Raw genomic sequence first — 25,369 nt, 5'->3', positions numbered from 1 at the left:
CACGCCAGGCACCTCTGTCCTCCACTACCTCCCGCAGTTTGGTCAGACTCATGTTTGTGGCTTCGAGAACACTATCCAGCCATCTCATCCTCTGTCGCCCCCTTCTCCTTGTGCCCTCCATCTTTCCCAGCATCAGTGTCTTCTCCAGGGAGTCTTCTCTTCTCATGAGGTGGCCAAAGTACTGGAGCCTCAGCTTCACGATCTGTCCTTCCAGTGAGCACTCAGGGCTGATTTCCTTAAGAATGGATGCGTTTGATCTTCTTGCAGTCCATGGGACTCTCAAGAGTCTTCTCCAGCACCATAATTCAAAAGCATCAATTCTTCGGCGATCAGCCTTCTTTATGGTCCAGCTCTCACTTCCATACATCACTACTGGGAAAACCATGGCTTTAACTATACGGACCTTTGTTGGCAAGGTGACGTCTCTACTTCTCAAGATGCTGTCTAGGCCTGTCATTGCCCTTCTCCCAAGAAGCAGGCGTCTTTTAATTTCGTGGCTGCTGTCACCATCTGCAGTGATCATGGAGCCCAAGAAAGTAAAATCTCTCACTGCCTCCATTTCTTCCCCTTCTATTTGCCAGGAGGTGATGGGACCAGTGGCCATGATCTTCGTTTTTTTGATGTTGAGCCTCAGACCATATTTTGCGCTCTCCTCTTTCACCCTCATTAAAAGGTTCTTTAATTCCTCCTCACTTTCTGCCATCAAGGTTGTGTCATCTGCATATCTGAGGTTGTTGATATTTCTTCCAGCAATCTTAATTCCAGCTTGGGATTCATCCAGCTCAGCCTTTCGCATGATGTATTCTGCGTATAAATTAAATAAGCAGGGAGACAAAATACAGCCTTGTCGTACGCCTTTCCCAATTTTGAACCAATCAGTTGTTCCATATCCAGTTCTAACTGTAGCTTCTTGTCCCACATAGAGATTTCTCAGGAGACAGATGAGGTGATCAGGCACTCCCATTTCTTTAAGAACTTGCCATAGTTTGCTGTGGTCGACACAGTCAAAGGCTTTTGCATAGTCAATGAAGCAGAAGTAGATGTCTTTCTGGAACTCTCTAGCTTTCTCCATAATCCAGCGCATGTTTGCAATTTGGTCTCTGGTTCCTCTGCCTCTTCTAAATCCCCTTCATGGATCACTGTTTCTGTTTAGGCAAGTTTATAAAGTTGATGCGGGTTTTAATCTGTTTTTGGTCTATTGCTATTTTTTAGAAAGCTTAGAATCATAGCTGTCAACCATCCCTTATTTGGCGGGAAAGTCCCTTATTCTAGCGCTGTGTCCCGCTGCTGTCCCTTATTGATGATGTCCCTTAAATTTCCCGGGTTTCAAAGGAAGCAGCTCCTCTCCCTCCCTCCCTGCCGGCCAGGGAGGAGGGAGGCTCCAAATGTGGTGCTTGGCTGCATTGCTCACCCAATAAGGAGTCTAAGAACAACTGGGGGGTGGAGCTTGAATGCCTTGTGCCGATCAAATCGGCCGCGTTGCCTGGGGACTCGCCTTTGCTCAGCGCTTCCCAGCGGAGAGGTGATGGTGGTTTTCCTTGCTGCATCCCCTTTGCCAGGTTGCTGTGCTGTGGGAACTGCCGCTTGAGGCTTTGTTTGGCTGCTGGCTGGGCTTTCTGCCTTTGGCTCGGAGGGGCTCAGAAGTTGAACACACCTGTGCTCTGAAAATCCCTTATTTTGGCTGCTGGTCCCTTATTTTCAAATCTGTAAGTCGATAGCTATGCTTAGAATTATAGTTGTTAATTTTTCTTAAGTGATAATTTTAATGTTCTATCTTCTTTTTCTTAAAAAAAAACCAACAACACACAACTCCTAGGCTTTTTACAAAGCGGTGTATAAATGGTACGAAATAATAATAAAATAAGAAAGCTACATGTCTAAGCTACATGTCCCCATCACAACCATGTGGAAGTGATTCCTGCAACTTGACCGTGGTGTGGTTGGTGAAGAAGCTGTTTCACCTTTGTTGGCCTTGAGCTGTCCCTCCAACCAGTCTCACTGGCGGTGTGCCCAGATCTTTGTGTTTTGAGAGTGAGGAATTCTCTCCATCCACAGTTAATAAATTCATAGAATCATAGTTCTTCTGTAGAGTTGTAAGGGATCCAAATGGTCATCTGTTCCAATCCCCTGCAATTCATATCATTCCATCCTGTTCTGGGGCAATGGGCGGGATACAAATAATAAAGTTGTTGTTGTTGTTGACCTCTTCATATTGACCTGTCACAATATCCATTGTTCTCTCAAAACCCTGGCAGCCAAGCAGGAACCACTGTCATGCTGTGACAACGTCACATTAAAGGATTCATGGCATTGTAGAGAACGAGTTCCAATATCATAGCTAGAAAACAGTTAATTGCTGAAAGATACATTTCTCCCTCTCTTTCTGATTAAAGGCTACTTGTAAGTATTCATCTATCCCTCTGGTGGCTTGGCTAGAATATTTACTAGGAGGAAAGATTTATTTGATAAAATGGAACGGGAGGAAAGCATAACAAAACAAAAGTCATCCAGATTTTTCTACATTTTCACCAAGCTTAGTTTTCTCCCCTTCATGAATTCTCTCTTAAAACCAGAGAAGCTCCACTCTGCTTGTAATACATTGCCTCTGTGTGAATCACTGGAGAGGAAAGTCACCCTCATATCTTTCTCATGTGCCTTCCGCATCCCAAAGATGTTTCTGTCCTCAGGAGGCCCTCCCTTTGTGCACTCTCTGATGTCTAATAAGGTTTATCTTCTGGCTGAAACTCTTCCCGCACTCTGGGCATTCGTAGGGTTTCTCTCCGGTGTGGATTCTCTGATGGTAAGTGAAGTTGGTGAGTTGGCTGAAGCCCTTCCCACACTCGGCACATTTGTACGGCTTCTCTCCGGTGTGGATTCTCTGATGGGCACTAAGGCTCGAGCCGTCGCTGAACCTCTTCCCGCACTCTGAGCACCGATACGGTTTCTCCCCTGTATGTACCCTCCGATGCCTCGCAAGGTTTATCTTCTGGCTGAAGGTCTTCTCGCACTCAGAGCACTCGTACGGTTTCTCCCCTGTGTGGATTCTCCGATGTTCATTAAGGTTTGAGCAATGGCTGAAGCTTTTCTCGCACTCGGGGCATTGGTGTGGTTTCCCTCTAGAGTGAAGTCTCTGGTGGTACGCAAAGCTGGTGGTCTGGCTGAAGCTCTTCCCGCACTCGGGGCATTTGTAAGGTTTCTCCCCCGTGTGGATTCTCTGATGGTCATTGAGGCTTGAGCTGTGGCTGAAGCTCTTGCCACACTCGGGGCATTTGTAGGGTTTCTCTTTCGCGTGTGCTCTTTGATGCCTGGTGAGATTTATCTTCTGACGGAAGCTATTCCCGCATTCAGAGCATGTGTACGGTTTCTCCCCCGTGTGGATTCTCTGATGTATTTTCAGGGTTGTGCTCTGACTGAAGCTCTTCCCACACACCGAGCACTCATGGGGTTTATCCCTCGTGTGCACTCTCTGATGTCGCGTAAGGTTCATCTTCTGGCTGAAGCTCTTCCCGCACTCAGAGCATTTAAACGGCTTCTCTCCCGTGTGGATCCGTTGGTGCCGAGTCAGGTTTGTGCTCCGGTTGAAGCTCTTCCCACACTCCGAGCATATCAAGAGCGTCTCCCCTTCATTGATCATCTGATCTGTGCTAAAGATAGACGGCTTTGAACACAGAGTCTTTCCTTTTTCTCTTTTGTGATACACTTGTGGGAGTGGGATTTCTTGGGAACAGACAGAATTCATCTTCCCTGGTTGTTCTGATCCAGCTTTCCTTCTCCCTTGCCTTTCCTGCCCACCATCTGCAGGAATAAAGAAAGATAATCAGAGATAATCAGAGACTCAGATTGTCAAGTAGCTATTGGGCAATTTACACTACAGCTGTCTTTTTGTAAGGTGTTTCAGAGTTTGCGTTTTGTGCCTCAAGATCATGGGTAAGTAAACTAAGGCTCGGGGGCTGGATCTGGCCCAATCACCTTCTAAATCAGCCCTGCAGACGGTCCAGGAATCAGTGTGTTTTTACATGAGTAGAATGTGTGCTTTTATTTAAAATGAATCTCTAGGTTATTTGTGGGGCATAGGAATTTGTTCATTATTTTTCCAAAATATAGTCCGGCCCCCCACAACGCCTGAGGGACACTGGACTGGCCCCCTGCTGAAAAAGTTTGCTGACCCCTGCTCAAGATACTCCTGATGAGGCAATCAATAAGTAATAATGAAAAACTGCAAGGAAAGGGCCAAAACTGTCATACCTAATTTCTTTCGGGGCAGAAACTGGAAAGTGCTAGAAAGTGCTGGAAGATTCTGGAAGCTTCCAGCAGGTTAATTTCTGATACAAATATTGTTTTGACTATGTCAAGATCATGCCGAGCCAGGAGAGATCAATTCCTATGCTCTCTCTCACACACACTTTGCTTGTACATTGTAACGAAGGTTTTTTTTTTGCCTCAGTAAAGTTTTCCCTTTTACTGTGGATCTTCTGACTCTGCGTGGTTCTTTTTGTTTACTGCAAGACACCTTGCAGTTCTTCCAGATTGAGAGAGGATGCAACGACGCCTCGCTGTTAATTTTTTTAAAAAAAAAACTCACAGAAATTAGGTGGGTCCTAAAAACACATGGGGCGCGGGTGGCGCTGTGGGTTAAACCACAGAGCCTAGGACTTGCCGATTAGAAGGTCGGTGGTTCGAATCCCCGCAACGGGGTGAGCTCCCATTGCTCGGTCCCTGCTCCTGCCAACCTAGCAGTTTGAAAGCACATCAAAGTGCAAGTAGATAAATAGGTACCGCTCCGGCGGGAAGGTAAACGGTGTTTCCGTGCGCTGCTCTGGTTTGCCAGAAGCGGCTTAGTCATGCTGGCCACATGACCCGGAAGCTGTACGCCGGCTCCCTCGGCCAATAAAGCGAGGTGAGTGCCGCAACCCCAGAGTCGGCCACAACTGGACCTAATGGTCAGGGGTCCCCTTTACCTTTTAAAAACACATACCTCTAGTGTCAAAAGCCAAGGCAAAGAGGCCTTCTCTGGGAGCTGTATAATGAAGGTGCCTGACACACCTTTGTGCGCAAGAAGTCCCACAGCTTAGGGGGCCACACCACCTTCGAATGTGGAGGAACTACCAAGTGGGTCCCCTCTGGTGGTCTCAGCACCCAAGAGGGGCTTTAGGGAAGGACGTGGTCTCTCCTGTATTTGCAACCTGAATTGTTTAGGGCAGGCATGTCCAACAGGTAGATCATGATCTACCGGTAGATCACTGGATGCCTGTGGTAGATCACCAGTAGATCAGTGGCCCCCCCCAAAGAAGCTCAACAACTTTGGCTCCCCTAAAAAAGCTCAACATTTTAGCCCTGTACCCCCCAAAAACTGTGCTTTCCCTCTTTTGTAAAAAAAGTTCAACAAGTATGACCTGAACCCCTAAAGAAGGGATAGATCACTGCAAGTTTTAAACTCTGTGAGTAGATTGCAGTCTCTTGGGAGTTGGCCACCCCTGGTTTAGGGCTTACAAACACTAACACAAGGACCTTCAACTAGACCCAGAAAAGAACTGGTCACGAATACAGCTGTTTCAAAATAGGGGTTATATGAGCTCTGCAGGTAGGGTAAAGGACCCCTGGACAGCTGAGTCCAGTTGAAGGTGACTATGGGGTTGCAGTGCTCCTCTCACTTCAGGCCAAGGGAGCCGGTATTTGTCCACAGAAAGCTTTCCGGGTCATGTGGCCACTTCTGGTGCAACAGGGCGCCGTGACGGAAACCAGAGTGCACGGAAATGCTGTTTACCTTCCCGCCACAGCGGTACCTATTTATCTACTTGCGCTGGTGTGCTTTCAAACTGCTAGCATGGCAGGAGCTGGGACAGAGCAACGGGAGCTCACCCCGTCGTGGATTTGAACCGACCTTCTGATCAGCAAGCCCAAGAGGCTCAGTGGTTTAGACCGCAGCGCCACCCGCTCCCCTAAGATCTGCAGGTAACCCCAGCCAGTAATCTGGCTGCTGCATTTGGGGCCCAGTGAAATCTCTGAGTCGTCTTCATTGCATTGCAATAATCCAATTGGGAAGTAATGGGGTACTGTGGTCAGCTGCGCAAGCATCTTAATTTAAAATAAAAATCGAGCATGCTGCTGTTGTTCTGCTCAAACAGTGCAATGAATGAAGCAGGAAAAGAGTGGCTGGAATCCCTCCTTTCTGTGTCTGTCTGCCAAGGGAGAGCAGTGAGCCTTACACAGAGAGTTCAGAGTCCCATAATTCTCCTCCATGACTTCCCTGTGCAGAGCTCTCTGGGCCGGATCCAGCAGAGCCCACTCCTCCTCCGCGAAATGCACAGCCACCTCCTCAAAGGTCACCGGGCCCTGAAAGACAAAGGAAACAGGTTGTCCTACTGGATAACACAAGAATTCAGGGGGGAAAGACAGTAAAAGGTGGAAGAGAGGTTATATAATAATTTAATAATTTATTATTTATACCCCACCCATCTGGCTGGGTTTTCCCAGCTACTCTGGGCGGCTTCCAACTGAATATTAAAAACAGTACAGCACAGTAGGAGTACAGGTTCTCCTGTAGGATCTAGAGGCTGGTCAGTGGTAGTCAAAGGTCTTCTGAACAGGCAGTTTTCAAGAGCGTAAGAAGAACGTGCTGGATCAAGCCAATGGCTCATAAAGCCCAGCATCCTGTTCTCACAGTGGCCAACTAGGTGCCTCAAACAGTGGGGTAGGAGAGCTGAAAACAATGCCAAACTATTTCACATCTAGCAACCAATGTGCCCTTTTGGTTTCAGTTGGGTAAAGGGACCCCTGACCATTAGGTCCAGTCGTGGCCGACTCTGGGGTTGTGGCGCTCATCTCACTTTATTGGCTGAGGGAGCTGGCATACAGCTTCCGGGTCATGACTAAGCCACTTCTGGCGAACCAGAGCAGCACACGGAAATGCCGTTTACCTTCCCGCTGGAGTGGTACCTATTTATCTACTTGCACTTTGACGTGCTTTCGAACTGCTAGGTTGGCAGGAGCTGGGACCGAGCAATAGGAGCTCACCCCGTCACGGGGATTCGAATCGCCAACCTTCTGATCGGCAAGTCCTAGGCTCTGTGGTTTAACCCACAGCGCCACCCGCGATGGATAGACGAGTCTAAAAAGCCCAGGACACAAATTTTCATGGCCCTCCAGCGGCTATGGTGGCGCATTGTCCAGAAGTAATGCATTCAGCGTTAACTCTGGGAGAGTGTACTCGATTCCGACCCAACTTAGCTTCCTGGCATATATTGTGCTCATGTCTATGCGCAGTACCTGGGAACGCAACCTCAGCATAAGTGGGGCAGTCGCCTGTAAATGGAATTAAACAAACAAATCTCTGCAATGATGACCTGATCCAGTGGAGAGTGTGCCACTTCCATTTTCACTCGGGCAGGAAGAGAAACACCTGGGGAAGAGAAAGGATGTGAGGATGCGGTGCTTGTCCTTTTCTTCTAGAAAATACATAAATTTGGCACTTCAGTTTGTGGGCTGAAGTAAAATCTGTCTCCACGTTTGCTTTGGGCCTAGTTCAAGATGGTTGCTTTAGATTTCGGGCCTTGCGCCTCCAGGCTTCTGGAATCAGTAGCTAGCCAAAATCAGGCCCCCAGCATCATGGGGCTGGATCCAAAATGCTGATCCTACTTAAGAGGAAGGAAATGAACGCATCCGAGTTGAGCCACATTCACAATATATGTTGAGAGCAGCATTACACCGCTTTAAACAGCTTCCCGCAAAGGGTTCTGGGAACTGTAGCTGAAGGGTGCTGTGAGTTGTTAGGAGGCTCTCACGGCACTACAATTCCCGGAGTACCCTGTATAGACGGATGGAATGTTAAACCACTCTGGGAATTGTATCTCCGAACCAATCTCAGCACCGTACTGAACTACAGGTCCCATAATTCTTTGAGGGAAGCCATGACTGTGCAAAGTGCTATCACAGCACTTTAAATGTTAGGATGTGAATGTGCCCTTAGGCGGGTCCATTAACTTCAATGGGTCTACTCTGAGTAGACCCAATACAAGTCCATAGTGTCGAGGTTCTGCATCCTGAAGATTATTTTGCTGTGGTTTAAGAAGGGTTTCCCTGAGGAGTGACCCTCCTGGTCATTTATGGACATTAACTGTAAGCCTGTAAGAACAGTTTTAATTGTTCTCAATAGTTTTTGTGTATTTAATTTCACCTTCTACATGGCTCTGATGGCTTCAGGCTGGGAAGCGGTTTATTAACTTTTAAAATAAAATATGTGAACCCAAAGTCCCCAAAAAATAAGAGCGGGGGGGGGGGGAGTCTGATTTTGATCCATGAAATGAAATGCTACATGTATTTTTTAAAAAACAACCTTTTATTCATTTTCAATTTATGAGATTTATATAACCGCCATCCACTGAAAGAGCATTTTTCAAAATTACTGTTTATCAAATTTGTATAACACCCTTCATCCGTAGATATCGGAGGGGGGTGGTTTGCAGCATTAAAAAAACAGGACAAAACCACAAAATACAGAGAGAATAATAGAATCGTAGGGATGGAAGGGGCTGCAAAGTCATCTAGCCAAACCCCCAGACGTGCAGCCACCTCACGTAACTCCCTCCCCAATCCCAACCCTCTGGCCAACTTGAAATATGTCCCCTTGATTCTTACCTCCATCAACCTTCTGCTGGGTCCCCCCTAACACTGACCTCAGTCCAGTGTCCGATGGGGTTTCTTCTACCCCAGAGAAATCTGCCATGGCTGCTATGGCTGAAGTCCTTTCCACCTGAAATGGAACCCCAGGCAGAGAAGATGCAGGTGAGGAGCTTTACTTCTAAGATTCCTTGAATCCCTGGAGATTTCTAAATCTTTGTGGTTGTCTGTCCGTCTCTGAGCCCAGTTCCAAGTGCTGGCTTGGGACCTATAAAGCGTGGGGACCCCGATCTATCCCAGAACGCCTCCCCCTATACCAGACCCTTTGATCACCTGCCATTTGCAACCACCAAGATTTAACCCTCTCACCTGCTTCTCCTCTCCCTGCTTCTTCCCCTCCACCTGGCTCAGGATGAGACCTTCCACCAGTGCCACCGCCTGTGAACTGGTCTCGGCTCTGCACTCCCTGACCCAGTTCTCCATCTCCGGGGGGAGGACAGCTAGGAACTGCTCCAGGACCACCAGGTCCAGCATCTGGGCCTTCGTGTGCCTTTCCGGCCTGAGCCACAGACGGTAAAAGTGATGGAGGCGGCTGCAGACCTCTCTGGGACTCTCGGCTTCCTGGTAGCAAAACTCCTTGAAGTGCAGGCGTTGACCATCCAGGTGGGCATTTTTCCCACCTAGGTTCTTCTGCCCTGTTTTCTCCCACAATGCCCTGCTGCTTCCAGCCTGGGTGGCCCGAGGGTCCTTCCCTGACGCCTCGTTGCCTGAGGAGATTCCTGGCACCTCCATTTTCTCTCTGTGCTCAGAAAGGTCCCTCAAATACCTTCATGCACGAAAGGTTCTTTTCCTTCCCGAGGCAAGGAGGATGCCAGGGGCTTACTGGCTGGCTTTACAAGGTGGTCTGTTCCAAACAGCTTTCTCTGGGAAATACTTCACAGGTGAAAGGCTTGAGCTGCTACCTGAAAGGGGGGGAAAACAAGGAAAACACCGGGAGTTCAGAAAGAGCCATGGAATCATAATACTGTGGTGCCTCGGGTTACAGACGCTTCAGGTTACAGATGCTTCAGGTTACAGACTCCGCTAACCCAGAAATAGTACCTCGGGTTAAGAACTTTGCTTCAGGATGAGAACAGAAATCGTGCTCTGGCAGCGCGGCAGCAGCAGGAGGCCCCATTAGCTAAAGTGGTGCTTCAGATTAAGAACAGTTTCAGTTAAGAACAGACCTCCAGAACGAATTAAGTTCTTTACCAGAGGTACCACTGTAATCATAATCATAATTTATTTATGCTGCACCCATCTGTCTGGGTTTTCCCAGCCACTCTGGGTGGCTCCCAACAGAATATTAAAAATGGAATAAAAATCAAACATTAATAACTTCCCTAAATAGGGCTGCCTTCAGATGTCTTCTAAAAGTCAGATACAGTGGTACCTCGGGTTAAGAACTTAATTCGTTCTGGAGGTCTGTTCTTAACCTGAAACTGTTCTTAACCTGAGGTACCACTTTAGCTAATGGGGCCTCCTGCTGCTGCTGCCGCCGCCACAAAATTCTTAACACGAGGTACTATTTCTGGGTTAGTGGAGTCTGTAACCTGAAGCGTCTGTAACCCGAAGTACCACTGTAGTTGTTTATTTCCTTGACATCTGATGGGAGGGCGTTCCACAGGGCAGGTGCCACCACCAAGAAGGCCCTCTGCCTGTGTCCTCCTCAGTTAGAAATATTCCCTTCGTTATTGTCTGATGTAGCTGTTAATAGCTAAAATTTGACAAGGATGGCAAGAAATGAACACAAGAGGATTCCTGACCAAAGGGGTCTAATTTAGTCCAGCATTCTGTTCTCACAGAGTCCAACCAAAGGGAAGATCTTAGGCAGGATTCGAGCACCAAACCTGAAAGAACTAAATGGGGAATCAGGAAAGGCTGGACTGAAGGCCGCTATGGCTAAAGTAATGGTTGAAGAAGAGAACGATATATACAATTAGAAAATAAAGAAACAGAGCAAGTCAAAGGATATGTCAATTTAGGACAAAGAACAGGGAAGAGGAAATCAACCAGAGGAAGAATAAAACAATTGGGGGAGTCCTTTGCAAAAACTCAGATCATGACGAAAAGAAAAACAACAACACTTCATTAGACTTGAAAGCTGAAATGTCCAATGCATGCATATAATCTGTTTAAAGGTACCCCTGCCCGTACGGGCCAGTCGTGTCCGACTCTAGGGTTGCGTGCTCATCTCGCTCAAGAGGCCGGGAGCCAGCGCTGTCTGAAGACACTTCTGGGTCACGTGGCAGCGTTACGAAGCTGCAGCTGGCGAGCCAGCACCAGCGCAGCACACGGAAACGCCGTTTACCTTCCCGCTATAAAGCGGTACCTATTTATCTACTTGCACTTAAGGGTGCTTTCGAACTGCTAGGTGGGCAGGAGCTGGGACCGAACGACGGGAGCTCACCCCGCCGTGGGGATTCGAACCGCCGACCATGCAATTAGCAAGTCGTAGGCACTGAGGTTTTACCCACAGCGCCAGCTGCGTCCCTATAATCTATTTATCAGTCATTAATTTATTTCAGCAGCAAGGCCCACATGGGTGTAGGAAGCAAACAGCAGAGAACCATGGAGAGAACTCGAAGAGGCGTCTATCCGAAGACAGATGTGAGATGCAGAAGAGGAAAGACTATTTCTTTAAGACATCCGGCCTGATGAGGAGCCCTGCGTAACTCAAAAGCTCTGCAAAGTCCAAGAAGGGCGTTGTTTCCCTGGACCTGGTTCCACCAGTCTGCTCTCCCTGCCAGAGCGCAGGCCTGACACACTATAGACAGCAACGCATTTATCCTGAGCCCAGAGCACCAGGGTGCATTGAGCTCAGAATTGCCCACACTGACTGCCAACAGCGGCTCTCCTGGGTTTCAGACTCGGGGCTCCCTCCCCCAGCCCTACCTAGAAAGGTCACCAGGAATTGAACCTGGGAACCTTCTGCACGCCAAGCAGGCGATCTCCCCCACTTCAGCCAGGGCCCCCCTTCCTTATGACGCCAGCACTGCAGAGGGTTAGACTGGATGACCCGCGAGGTCCCTTCCAACACTGCAAGTCTGTGCTCCTAATTGCACTGCAAGGACCAAGCGGCTCAACAATACATATGTGGTGGAGGTGTGAGGAAATTAAGAAATTTTGGATAGTAGTACATGCAGAACTAAAGAAGATGTTGAAAATATCAATAACAAAGAAACCAGAGTCATATCTCCTTGGATTGATAGATGAAGAGATACCACCGGGGTGGGGGGATATTTCTATATGCAAATACAGCTGCTAGAATAGTGATTGCTGCTAGGTGGAAGTCACAAACTATACCCAGAAAGGAGGAATGGATTTGTAAACTAAACGAATATTTAATTTTGGCAAAATTAACTGCTATAATAAGAAATCAGTCGAATCAAAAATTTAAAAAGGAGTGGAAATGCTTTGATGAATATATGGCAAAATCTTGCTCAAAAAAAGATATGCTAATATGCCTAGATTAAAATGTGAAGTACTGGATGGAAGAAAAATTGGTAAGGAAAGATAATAAGAATATGTAGATGATTTGAGAAGGTCGTAGAATGCAAAGGTTATTGTAAATTGTATAATGTGGGGGAAATCGAGTGGGGGCGGAGGGAAGTGGGAGGAAGGAGAAAAGAATAATATGATGGATGGAGGAAATAGAAATGTAAATGCATGGGGAGGAAATGGTCTTGGCTTTGGTACATCTGTACTGTAATGTAATATGTGAAAACCGTCTTTGGGCTCCGAAAGAGGGGATCTCTCCTCGTCTCTTTGATCAAAAAAGCCCCAGATGCGTTTTGCAGCCGCGGCGGACCTTAGCTAGGCGTGGGGGTGGCAGCAGGCAGAGAAAGAGGGGGGCGGACTTCTGCATGCAAGATTCCTGGGATGCACCCCCCTCCCATCCAGACCCCCCACCACAAGACCTCCACCCCACACTCACCCAGGAGCGCAAACCCTCCTCACTTTCCCAAACGATGCCTGGGAGCGGAGGGGGTGCGAGCAGGAAGTGATCTGCAGAGAGAGATCCCTTCAGGGGGGGGGGCTTTAACCCCGCCCCCCCCCAAAGTCGCAAGGGAAGGAACAGAAGGAGAGCCCCGCGCCAGAGAGCAGCGGCGCCTCTATGCGCCCCCAGCTGCAAAGTCCTCTTGCAGGCTTTTGCAAAGGGATCCCGGGGGTGGGCGGGGGGCGATGGGGAGGGGGGCCCTCTCTGTGTGGGTCCGCGGCGAGGAAGGGGTTAAAGCGAGCGAGGCTGGGTTCCTGGAGAGGCGTGCAAGGAGGAGGGGAGGGTGGCACCGGAGGAAGGGAGGGGGCGCGCAGAGCATCAAACGAGCCTGGGATCTCCTCCCCCCCTGCAAAAAATAAATCCAAAAAATAATCAGGGCGCTACTGCAGTAGGCAGCTGCTGACCCACCTTGCGGGCACGGAAGGGTTAACCCGAGCCCTGAGGTCAAGTTTCCCAAGTGGGCGGGGCTTAGCAGGCTCCCTCCCTCTTCTGCCTTGTAGGAAGAAGGAGGCAAAGAAGCAGAACCAGGGAATGAAATCTCTCCGAAGGGAGATCATTCTCCTGCCCAGTTCCTTTCTAAGTCCTTTTTCCTTCTTCGCTCTTTTTTTTTTACTGCCTTGTTCGCTGTAGCTCCTGGAACTCTTGTGAGTAGAAATATAATCTCCACTGGTTTGTGGGAGTTTTAATGGTCCAAGTTTTAATGGTCTGCGTTGGGCTTAACTCTGCCAAGAGAGAGAGGGAAGAATCACTTTTGGGACTTACCTCTCTCTCCAACAGCCCCTGCTGTCTCTTCCTCCAAGCGGGGAGGAGGGGGGTTGCAAATGCAACTGAGGTTGGGGAGAGAAAACCTAAGTGGGCTTCTTGGCTGCACAGCCACCTCCTCAAAGGTCACCGGGCCCTGAAAGACAAAGAAATCAGGGTTGTCCTGGCGGATTACGTAAGAGTAATAATTTTTGAAGAGATATTGAAAGGTTCTGTTGCAGAGCCTAGAACTTCCTTGTTGACATGCAAAGCCTTTGAAGTGAGCAAGTGGAAGTCAGCAATAATTCGGAGTATCAGTTGCTGGAAATTACCGGAGAGGAAAGGGCTCTTGTGCTCAGATCCTGCTTTCAAGATCCCCACAGGAATCTTGTTGGCCACTGGCCTGATCATCAGACTCTTCTTGGCTTCTTAATCCTGGCCCAGTATACCATTCTAGACACTGAGGTCCAAGGGCCTTCTGGTAGTTCCCTCACTGGAGAAGTGATGTTGTAGGGAACCAGGCAGAGGGCCTTCTCGGTAGTGGTGCCCGCCTTGTGGAATGCCCTCCCACCAGATGTCAAGGAAATGAACAACCATCTGATTTTTAGAAGGCATCTGAAGGCAGCCCTGTTTAGGGAAGTTTTTAAGGATTGATGTTTTATTGTGTTTTTAGTATTCTGTTGGGAGCTGCCCAGAGTTGGGGAAATCCAGCCAGATGGGTGGAGTATAAATAGTAAATTCTTCTTCTTCCTCCTCTTCTTCATCTCCCATGTCCAAGCCCAACACTCTAACCACTACACCACACTGCCTCCACTGCTCCCCCATGTCTGCTTATAAGTCTCTGCGGTCTTTTACAGGTCCCAGCCGGGGTCACCCTTCACTCCTAGCAAAGCATCTTTCCCTTAGGCGTGTGCAAGAGGGGGGCTTGCAAACTTTGCCGAACATCGACACCCTCCCCTCCAACGCCAATCAAATTCCGGCAGCCTTTGGTTTGGGAACAAAATTCTCCGCAGAGCAAGGAAATCCTTGGATTCCTTCAGGGAACTTTGGGAGATGGAAAAGCCAGACTCAGCAGCTCCCTGGGGAGGAAAGGACCCCGACGTCCCCCAGACTGGGAGCACTGGGGAGGTCTGGGAAAGGAACGTGCAGCAGATCCTGGGCGAGGGCAATGCCAGCTCAGACGTCCAGCGCCAACACTTCCGGGCGTTTTGCTACCAGGAGGCCGAGGGCCCCCGCGAGGTCTGCAGCCGCCTCCACCACCTCTACCGCCAGTGGCTGAAGCCAGAAAAGCACTCGAAGGCCCAGATGCTGGACCTGGTGGTTCTGGAGCAGTTCCTGACTATCCTTCCCCCGGAGATGGAGAGCTGGGTCAGGGAGTGCGGAGCGGAGACCAGCTCCCAGGCGGTGGCCCTGGCAGAAGGCTTCCTCCTGAGCCAGACAGAAGAGAAGAGGCAGGAAGAAAAGGAGCAGGTGAGAGAGCTTTCTTTAAATCGTACCTACGGGACCGCCTCTCTTGGTATGTCCTTACAGTCTTCAAACAAAAACATCTTGGAGGTCCCAGGCCACAGGGAGGTTAGGCTGGCCTCAACCAGAGCCAGGGCTTTTTCGGCCGTGGCCCCGATCTGGTGGAATGCTCTTTCACAAGAGACTAGGGCCCTGCGGGACTTGACATCTTTCCGCAGGGCCTGCAAGACAGAGCTGTTCCACCAGGCCTTTGGCCAAGGCACAGCCTGACCCGCTCCTTCTGTAATCCTCATAGAACTCTAGCCCAATGGTTGCCATTAATTTGACTCTGAATTGATTTTAGAATGAATTGATTTTAGAATGTATTTCAATTAATTGATTGTGAGTTTATGTAAACTGTGTTACTTTTACTGTTGTTAGCCGCTCTGAGCCTGGCTTCGGCTGGGGAGGGCGGGATATAAATAAATTATTATTATTATTATTATTATTATTATTATTATTATTATTATTATTATTATTGGAGTTGGGAAGGAGCCAAATAGCAGGGTGGATAAAAACCAATGATTAAAAAAAATATCAGATTTTTTATTTAAATCAAATTTTTAAATTAAAATCTTTTGGAATAAAAATCTTTCTAAAGATAGTTTTCTATTTAAGTTACATTATAGTCCAAAGGAAATAAAGATTTGTTTTAAGTTTTTCATGCTAAAACTCAGTCTGGTGTTTTTTTTTTTTAAATTGTTTAACCACATCAGTTAACAAACATGCCATAATGTTATTGTTTTAGTTAAATAGTTTAGTTAAATAACTGGTTTAAATTGTTATTAAGTGCAGCAGAAAAGTTGTCCAAATATAAACAGTTAACTTCTTAAACCTCACAATAATTTCATAACCATCTGTCCATGTATTTCTAATAGTATAACCAAATGAGTAATTTTTAATGTAACTGTAAAAACTACTCTGAAAATTTATTATTCCAAAAACGAAACCTTCATCTGGTTGTAAATATTAAGATTATACCAGCAAGAATGAGTCTTTCTGTAAAAAAAAGAAAAGATTTAAATCAAGTCAAACAGACTAGTGATTTAAATCCATTTTATTTAAATCAAATCCACCCTGCCAAAGAGTCATCAGGCATAGGCAAACTCGGCCCTCCAGATGTTTTTGGCCTACAACTCCCATCATCCCTAGCTAACAGGACCAGTGGTCAGGGATGATGGGAATTGTAGTCCCAAAACATCTGGAGGGCCATGTTTGGGGATGCCCAATCTAGTCCAACCTCCTGGAATTCCTTCCCCGCCCCGGCCCCATTAATCTGTTACAATAAAAGAAAATAAAGTTCAATAACACATGCCAAATTAAAAAAGGAGCAAATTTCCACACCAGAATCAAAGCATTACACTTTTTATGCCAAATCCCATTTCGACAGTCCAGTGGAGTTTCCCCATCTGAAATCTCTTTCCCAGCTATTTTGGTATGAATTCGTTGTAAGAGCTAAACTCCCCAAGGGGAGGATAGAATGTGCAAATGTTTGGTGTGCCCCACCCCCGTGATGAAATCAGGGCGCCTCTTCCTAACCCCTTTCCCGGCGTGAGGATCCCCATTTTTATTTCAGATCCAGAGGCTGAAAAATGGAGGCCTTCCATTTTACGACACAGAGAAGGTCCCGCCGGCCACCAGGAGGAGGCAGCTGTTCTGGAGAGCCATTCCGGAGGGCAGTGGAACGGATGCTTCCCCTTCGCTGAGTAAGGAGGAATTGGGAGTGGTGCATGCTCTGGTTATCTCCCGCTTGGATTACTGCAATGCGCTCTACGTGGGGCTACCTTTGAAGGTGACTCGGAAGCTACAACTAATCCAGAATGCGGTAGCTAGACTGGTGACTGGGGGCGGCTGCCGAGACCATATAACACCGGTCTTAAAAGACCTACATTGGCTCCCAGTACGTTTCCGAGCACAATTCAAAGTGTTGGTGCTGACCTTTAAAGCCCTAAACGGCCTCGGTCCAGTATACCTGAAGGAGCGTCTCCACCCCCATCATTCTGCCCCGGACGCTGAGGTCCAGCGCCGAGGGCCTTCTGGCAGTTCCCTCATTGCGAGAAGCAAAGCTACAGGGAACCAGGCAGAGGGCCTTCTCGGTAGTGGCGCCCGCCCTGTGGAACACCCTTCCAGCAGATGTCAAAGCGATAAACAACTACCTGACATTCAGAAGACATCTTAAGGCAGCCCTGTTCAGGGAAGTTTTTTACTGTATTTTTGGTTTTTATGGAAGCTGCCCAGAGTGGCTGGGGAGGCCCAGCCAGATGGGCGGGGTATAAATAATAAAATATTATTATTATTATTATTATTATTATTATTATTATTATTAACCGGCGAATTCTGCTCCAGCTGAAGGTTGTGGGATGGATGGCGGCTAACAGATTGAGGTTGAATCCTGACAAGACAGAAGTACCAGGTGCACAGCCTGGGAGTCATTTTGGACTCACAGCTGTCCATGGAGGCGCAGGTTAATTCTGTATCCAGGGCAGCTGTTTATCAGCTCCATCTGGTACGCAGGCTGAGACCCTACCTGCCCGCGGACTGGCTTTCCTGGTTTTTTCTTTCTTTAATTCATGTTAATAAATAGATAAGACAACAAAAGATAGTAATAATACGAATCAGTTTAATTTATGTAAGTAAACAAAATACTACTTGTATATGCTTTTTTTACACAGATTATATATATATGTTTACTCAAGAAGATGCACCATACATGTGTATATGTATATGTTATACGAGATATGCTATATGAAATGTGTCGTATGATATAAGAGATTGTTAATAAAGCAAAAAAAAAAAAAGGAAAACAAATTAAAGCAACAAAATATAATGTAATCTAACCTAGAGGTTACCAGAGCGAAGGCAACAGAAGTTAGTCCAGGCTTCCTCTAACACGGCCCTCCAGATGTTTTTTGGCCTACAACTCCCATGATCCCTAGCTAGCAGGACCAGTGGTCAGGGATGATGGGAATTGCAGTCTCAAAACATTTGGAGGGTTGAGTTTGAGGACGCCTAATTTAGGCTATTCCTGCCCAGATAGGGGTGCAGCTGGGCCACTAGCCAAAGCTGATGGATGGCACTTTGCACCACCAAAGTCTCAAGGGACAGAACTGAATCCAGATGTATCTCTAACAGAGTGGATTAAAAAAATCAATGATTCTAAAAACAACAACAACAACAAAAACTGGGGGTTTTTAAATTTTGGATTTTGTTTATTTAAATCAGGGTTTTTTTTAAAAATTGGATTTTAAAAAATAAAATGCCTCTGGAGGAAAGATCTTTCTAAAGATAGTTTCCTATTTAAGTTACATTATAGTCCAAAGGCTATTCATCAGGAAATAAGGGTTTGTTTTAAGTTTTTATGTCTTAAGGTTTTTTGGGGGGTGGAAATGTATAACCACATCAGTTAGCAAACATGGATACATATGTTACAATGTTATTGTTTTAGTTAAATTGTTTAAAACGTTATTCTCCTTCCAATAAAGTACAGCAGGAAAGTTGTCCGAATATAAAGTTAACCTATTAAACCTTACAATAATTTCACTCTATGTATTTTTAATAGTAAAACCAAATCAGTAATTTTTGATATACCTGTAAAAACTACTCTGAAAATGTATTATTCCAGAAACGAAACCTTTATCTGATTGTAAATATTAAGATTATAACAGCAAGAATGAGTGTTGTTGTTGTTGTTTTTTAAAAAAGATTTAAATCAAGTCTTACTGACTAGTGATTTAAATCATGGTTTAAATTGATTTGATTTAAATCAAACCCACCCTGATCCCCAAGCTGCATACCTGCAAAGTATACCAGGCAGTTCGGGTTGCGAACCGGGGCAGGTGACAGGAGACAGGAAAAAAATCCTACCTGCTTCCTTTTTTCCTTTTGCTCATAGGCAGCCAAACTCCTCTGCCAGATCATCCCAGCCTTTCCTTACTGTGTGACAAAGAAGAGATGGTGTTCGTTCAGTTGCCTGGTCAGGTAGGAGATGGAAAAAACTTGGGATCTGGGAAGTGGTGTTAGCCAGGACTTGAAAGGATCTGCTCCTTGATCCCTTTCCAAGGATCTCTGCTTCCTTCGTAGAATCACAACAGATGGAAAGGGACCTGTGTTAAGGAAATGGTTTATTCTGACCAAGCGGAATGTAAAAGATTCCCTTTCCCCCCCAAGATTGCAGCTGCAGGGAGTCCCAAGTCTTTGTTGTTGTTTAGTCGTTTAGTCATGTCCGACTCTTCGTGACCCCATGGACTAGAGCACACCAGGCACTCCTGTCTTCCACTGCCTCCTGCAGTTTGGTCAGACTCATGTTTGTGGCTTCGAGAACACTGTCCAACCATCTCGTCCTCTGTCGTCCCCTTCTCCTTGTGCCCTCCATCTTTCCCAACATCAGGGTCTTTTCCAGGGTGTCTTCTCTTCTCATGAGGTGGCCAAAGTATTGAGTCTCAGCTTCAGGATCTGTCCTTCCAAGGAGCACTCAGGGCTGATTTCCTAAAGTCTTACAGTAGGGCAATTTTTTGTGTGTTCTACATTATTTATTGAAAAAATAAAGAAGTACAAAAGTACATAAGACACGGAAAAGAAGTTTACATTACAAAAAGGGGTGGGGGTGGGGAATTGTTAGTGTAGTTAACCAGACGTTAACCTAATATGGTATTTATAAAAATGAATCTTCAATCCAATCGTTAAAGGGAGCTGCATTTTTATTTTTCCAGTTCATCAACACCAGCAGTGAGAGCGAGGAAAGTCTGCTCATATTGCCCCTTTGTTAGATTCCATGTGTTGGGTATATCATTCAAAATGACATTTTCCTCTGCAGTCATGCTGATTATCTCTATTACCTTCTGCCAAAAGTTTTTCAATGTAGGACATTGTAAAGGTAAAGGAAAAGGGACCCTGACAGTTAAGTCCAGTTGCGAACGACTCTGGGATTGCGGCGCTCATCTTGCTTTACTGGCCAAGGGAGCCGACGTTTGTCTGCAGACAGTTTTTCCGGGTCATGTGGTCAGCGTGACTAAGCTGCTCCTGGCGAACCAGAGCAGCGCACGGAAATGCCGTTTACTTTCCCGCCGGAGCGGTACCTATTTATCTACTTGCACTTGACGTGCTTTTGAACTGCTAGGTGGGCAGGAGTTGGGACCGAGCAACGGGGGCTCACCCCATCGTGGGGATTCGAACTGCTGACCTACTGATTGGCAAGCTCTAGGCTCTGTGGTTTACACCACAGCACCACCCGCGTCCCTTAGGACATTGTACAAACATATGTTTTAGGTAAACTTAATCCCTGTCACATCTCCAGCAACTAGATGTCTTAGATAGTCCTTTCATAAACGAGCAGACTGGAGTCCAGTAAGTTCTAAATATTATTATTTGCTTGAGTCTTAATTTGAGGTCCAGTGACACCCTGGTTATAGAACTTACCATGTAGCAGGGTGGCTTAGCATGTCCTTGCACCTGTGAGTCTCCCACAGTCATCCCACATTTTCTCAGTTCTGTGTTCAGAGAGAAGTGCTGTGTGTTTGTGAAAATGCAAACAAACCACTGAACAGGAATGTTTTAGGAAAGAGAGGAGACCAAGAAGAGCTTGCTGCGAGAGAGATTTGCGGCCTAGGGCCCACGTACCTACGGGACCTCCTCTCCTGGTATGTCCCGCGGAGGACCTTAAGGTCCACAAATGACAACACTTTGGAGGTCCCAAGTCACAAGGTGGTTAGATTGGTCTCAACCAGGGCCAGGGCCTTTTCAGTACTGGCCCCGACTTGGTGGAACGCTCTGTCCCAAGAGACTAGGGCCCTACGGGACTTGATATCTTTCTGCAGGGCCTGCAAGACAGAGCTGTTCCGCCTGGCCTTTGGTTTGGACTCAGTCTGACCATTATGTTTCCCTCCCCTTATGGTCTTGATCTATCAGCTACTTTTAAAATGAGACTGCATTTTAAATTGCATTTTAACCTGTATTTTAAATGGCTTTATTTTGTTTTTTTCTATTATGTTTTTATTGTAATTTTATTGGTGTTAGCCACCCTGAGCCTGGCTTTGGCCGGGGAGGGCGGGGTATAAATAAAATTTATTATTATTATTAGTAGTAGTAGTAAGAGTCACAGAGAGAGACTTAAGAGCAAGCTGTTGGGCTTTAAAAACTGTTTAGAAGCTTAGAGACACCATCTCATTTTATACGTGAATGAAGGCACCAGGGTGGCACTGTGGTCTAAACCACTGAGCCTCTCGGGCTTGCTGATCGGAAGGTCAGCTGTTCGAATCCCCGCAACGGGGTGACCTCTCGTTTCTCTGTCCCAGCTCCTGCCAACCTAGCAGTTCGAAAGCATACCAGTGCAAGTAGATAAATAGATACTGCTGCGGCAGGAAGGTAAATGACGTTTCCATGCACTCTGGCACTCATCACGGTCCTCCCTGTGCCAGTAGCGGTTTAGTCATGCTGGCCACATGACCTGGAAAACTGTCTGTGGACAAATGCCGGCTCCCTCGGCCTGAAAGCGAGATGAGCGCTGCAACCCAATAGTCACCTTTGACTGGACTTAACCATCCAGGGGTCCTTTACCTTTACCTATATGTGAAACATGGAACATATATTACTACGTGTGCGGAGGCAACATTGGTGAATACTTTTAAACCTCTGTATTGGAGGTTGCTCCTTGGTCATGGAAGCTTAAACTGAGATTCCTGGACTAGAGGACCGTTGGGGAGGTCCCATTCAAGTCTACAATTCTATGGGGCTATGTTTCTACGATGTGCTCTTATTGCTTCACTGGAGTTCTGCCCGCATAAACCCCAGCAACCCAATGGGTCATTGAGGCATGCAATGCCAGAATCACAGCTCTCTCTACGTCAGTCACGAGGAGCAAATATTTTCTAACCCTTTTTTTTCTCCCCAGGGCCCACTGACCTTCGAGGAGGTGGCTGTGTTTTTCACGGAGGAGGAGTGGGCTCTGTTGGATCCTGGCCAAAGAGCCCTGCAGTGGGAGGTCACGATGGAGAATTATGGGAACTTGGTCTCTCTGGGTAAGGACCCCCTCTTCCCTTGTTAAGATAAACTGTGCAGCGCAGAGATGGTCAACAGTTGCCAGGCTATCCTGGACCAGAAGCTCATAGAACAGCGGTTCTCAACCTGTGGGTCTCCAGATGTTGTCAGACTACAACTCCCATCATCCCTGAGCTCTGGCCTTCCTAGCTAGGGGTGATGGGAGTTGTAGTTCAACAACATCTGGGGACCCACAGGTGGAGAAAGGCTGTCGTAGAAAGTCTTCTGTAGCATCCTTTGGTGTCTGCTTGCCCTCTTCGTGACCGGAATTTGAGTTCCTTTTCGTTCTCTTCATTTGGGCAAGACTTCATTTTTTTGAAGGGAGCCTTCTTGCCTCTAATAGTTTCTTTGACTGCTGACTAACCATATCGAGTCTCCTGTCAGGTTTCTGAGAGGGATACCTCCAGTGTAGGAACCTCTCTTTATAATTTATCCCAACAACAGCAAGTGGGAGGTGGAACAGGAATTTTGGTGTCGTCCTGAGATTGTAGCATATTCAGAAGCTAACCTCAGATTCAGCAGGGCTTGGGGAGAAGGATGCGGAGACGCTTGAAAACGATAGAATCGGAGAAGCAGAGAACTGGGCTCGATCCATAACAAGAATCTGCTTCTGCCTTGCAATTGAAACACATTTTCTTTTTCTCCCTCCCCCAAAACAGGTAATAGGCAGAATAATAAGAATATTAGTGAGACATCCATGGCGACATCAGAGAATGAAGCATGGAAAGAGATATTTGCTAATCAAGAAGCACCCCAAAAGTCAATGAATGGGGAAGAGAAATCCACCACAACTCAGGACATTGATGTCCATGTACTCCTGAATTCGCAAGATCTCAAAGGAAACAGGAGGAAGACATGTCCAGTGCGTGGTGAACCATATAAGTATCAATCACAATCTAGTATATGTTACAGCATCCACACAGAGGAGAAAGCATATAAATGTTTAGAATGTGGAAAGAGCTTCAGTCGTGGTGGGGATCTAAATGTGCACCAAAGAACTCACACAGGGGAGAAACCATTTACATGCATGGAGTGTGGAAAGAGCTTCAGTCGACGTGACCATCTTACTTTACATCAGAGAACCCACACAGGGGAGAAACCGTTTAAATGTATGGTATGTGAAAAGAGTTTCAAACATGGTAAAAGCCTTACTGCACATCAAAGAACACACACATGGGATAAATTGTTTATATGCATTGAATGTGGGAAAAGATTCCATGAGAGTAGTGACCTTACTGAGCACCAGAGGACCCACACAGGAGTGAAACCTTACAAATGTATGGAGTGCGGAAAAAGCTTTAGCCAGAGTGGAGGCCTTGCTGCACATCAAAGAACCCACAAGTGGGCAAAACCGTTTAAATGCATGGAGTGTGGCAAGAGCTTCCATAGGAACTGTGACCTTACTGTGCATCAGAGAACCCACACAGGAGTGAAACCTCACAAGTGCATGGAGTGTGGAAAGAGCTTTTGCCAGAGTGGAGGCCTCACTGCACATCAAAGAACCCACACAGGGGAAAAACCCTTTAAATGTTTGGAGTGTGGAAAGAGCTTTAGTCGCAATTACCACCTTACTTTACACAAAAGAACCCACACCAAGGAGAAACCATATCAATGTACAGGGTGTGGAGAAAGCTTTAGTGGGAGTGATGGCCTGACTGTGCATCTGGGAACCCACGCTGTGGATAAACCCTCTAAGTGAATGTGAAAAAAGCTGTAGTGGGAGCACTAAATCACTTTATTACAGTCCAAAGACCCTCAAAATCAATTTTGAAAACAAAATATAGCAGAGATACAGGAAAAACATTTCTGGGCAACCCTGTTTAGGGAAGCTTTTGATGTTTGGTGCATTACTGTATTTTAATATTTTGTTGGAAGCCGCACAGAGTGGCTGGGGAAGCCCAGCCAGATGGGCGGGGTATAATTTATTTATTTATTTATTTATTTATTTATTTATTTATTTATTTATTTATCCAGAGCATGTCAATTTCTAATTCTTATTACCCGCGAGAGGAATTTTGCCACAGCCACGGTTATATCATTTATCTTCCAAGGAGATATTTGAGATAAAAGGTATCAGACTTACCAGACGAATTCACCAAGATAGGTTTGATGAATTGGTTCCTGGCTTGTTTATAAAGCCCACAGTGTAGTAAAATTTGTTTTGTACAGTTGACAGCCTGAAGACATAAACAAAGTCTATTCTGCAGTGGTTTTCAACCAGTGTGCCCTGGCACCCTGGGGTGCCGTGAAGGATGCTCAGGGGTGCCACAGGCAACACTGGCCTCCGTCCCTCTTTCCTTCGCTCCCTCCTCTGATGCCCTCTTGCGTCTCTGCGTCCCAAAGGCTTGCACAGCTGTTTGTGGCAGCAGCCCTGGCTACAAGCTCCCTAGGCGAATGGTACCTCTGGGGCTGGCCAGGGGGTGCTGGGTGCCAGGAACTAAGATGGCCTTGGAGTAAGCAAGCAAGCGGGCAAGGGAGCCCTGCCAGCTGGTCCGCCAGCCCTTGCTGTTGGGAACAGACCGACAAGTCCCACGCCCCTGTGGTACATAAATGCACCAACCAAGCACGTACATAGATCAGCACAGGAAGACGGACCTGAAATCATTTTTGATTCCCAAACTGACCAAATGTTTTCTCTGCAAGGAGGGAGGGGGTCAGGGAGCCTTCCCATTGTCTCAGGAATTGAGTAATCAGCATTTTAATGGGTGACAGACTATCAGGAAAGGCAATCAGATAACCTGGCAGACAGGAAAAACACATTCAGATTTCCGCTGTAGACTGCCTTTTCTGTGATGTAGGTATGTGGGGGGGGGATCTTACGTTACACCCCTTCTGTGATGTATGTATGATGTACGGAGGGGCGGTCTTGAGCTCCAGGGCAGTGAATTCAAAATGTATATATAAGGGCAGGCACACCTTGATTCTGGGGTCATCCTCCTTTCCTGCGTGTGAAGGGGGCACCCTATTGCAACAGATCAATAAAGATCAGGTTTACTAGTTGCTTTGCTTCTCAATATTCTCTGGTTGGCCTCTGTCATTTCCTCTTACCAATGGGGAAGCTACGTAAGGACTCTATATGGTCTCTTGGGTACCCCATAAGGGAAAAGGGCAGATTTTTTGTTTACAACAGGAACCAGAATTGGCCTCCACAGTCACTTACGGACTCACTGTTGAGACCATGTTCATGGAAGACAATCTTACTCTGCTATGATGGGTGGTGAAAGAAGAGGAAAAAGAAAAAGAGAGTCATTGGAGCACCCCACAATTGCCTAACCTTGGCTCCCATAGGTTCCGGTCGGGGGTCACAAGCGAGAGACTTCAGCCAGGACATAGAAGCCAAACAGCGGTCCGGTGGCATTATCTTAATTGTTGCAACAAGACTTCCCACTACCACAAAAATGAAGCAGCCAAAAGCCCCAAACAATGGATAGATAAGTA

At 46.8% G+C, this 25,369-nt stretch overlaps 4 protein-coding genes across 5 annotated transcripts in view; 2 read left to right on the top strand and 2 right to left on the bottom strand.

Annotated features, from left to right (window-relative positions):
- Nucleotides 1–25,369, top strand: part of LOC128409384 (zinc finger protein 470-like) — a 420,794-nt gene that overhangs the window by 217,579 nt on the left and 177,846 nt on the right. The gene's annotated exons all lie outside the window — the stretch shown is intronic.
- Nucleotides 1,789–7,389, bottom strand: LOC128409418 (zinc finger protein OZF-like). The gene is made up of 3 exons (XM_053379893.1): nt 7,344–7,389; nt 6,207–6,333; nt 1,789–3,795 (listed from the first exon to the last, which is right to left on the bottom strand). The coding sequence occupies exons 1-3, from the start codon at nt 7,371–7,373 to the stop codon at nt 2,684–2,686; spliced, it is 1,269 nt and encodes a 422-aa protein (XP_053235868.1). The 5' UTR covers nt 7,374–7,389; the 3' UTR covers nt 1,789–2,683.
- Nucleotides 8,567–12,817, bottom strand: LOC128409484 (zinc finger and SCAN domain-containing protein 31-like). Its single transcript, XM_053380008.1, has 3 exons — nt 12,593–12,817; nt 8,986–9,578; nt 8,567–8,749 (listed from the first exon to the last, which is right to left on the bottom strand). Exons 2-3 carry the CDS (start codon nt 9,406–9,408, stop codon nt 8,570–8,572), a joined length of 603 nt encoding a protein of 200 aa, XP_053235983.1. The 5' UTR covers nt 9,409–9,578; nt 12,593–12,817; the 3' UTR covers nt 8,567–8,569.
- LOC128409366 (zinc finger protein 391-like) lies at nt 12,924–23,848 on the top strand. Of its 2 annotated transcripts, XM_053379768.1 has the most exons (7): nt 12,924–13,299; nt 14,254–14,866; nt 16,476–16,605; nt 17,484–17,528; nt 18,792–18,877; nt 21,786–21,912; nt 22,591–23,848. In XM_053379768.1, exons 2-7 carry the CDS (start codon nt 14,450–14,452, stop codon nt 23,628–23,630), a joined length of 1,845 nt encoding a protein of 614 aa, XP_053235743.1. In that variant the 5' UTR covers nt 12,924–13,299; nt 14,254–14,449; the 3' UTR covers nt 23,631–23,848. The 2 variants fall into 2 exon arrangements, with proteins under 2 accessions (XP_053235743.1, XP_053235744.1); XM_053379769.1 differs by lacking the exon at nt 17,484–17,528 and having other exon boundaries at nt 12,926–13,299.

The sequence above is a fragment of the Podarcis raffonei genome, chromosome 2 (assembly GCF_027172205.1).
Source record: "Podarcis raffonei isolate rPodRaf1 chromosome 2, rPodRaf1.pri, whole genome shotgun sequence".
Lineage (NCBI taxonomy): Eukaryota > Metazoa > Chordata > Lepidosauria > Squamata > Lacertidae > Podarcis > Podarcis raffonei.
Note: the sequence above shows the minus strand (reverse complement) of the source record. Positions and strands in the feature narration are given on the sequence as shown.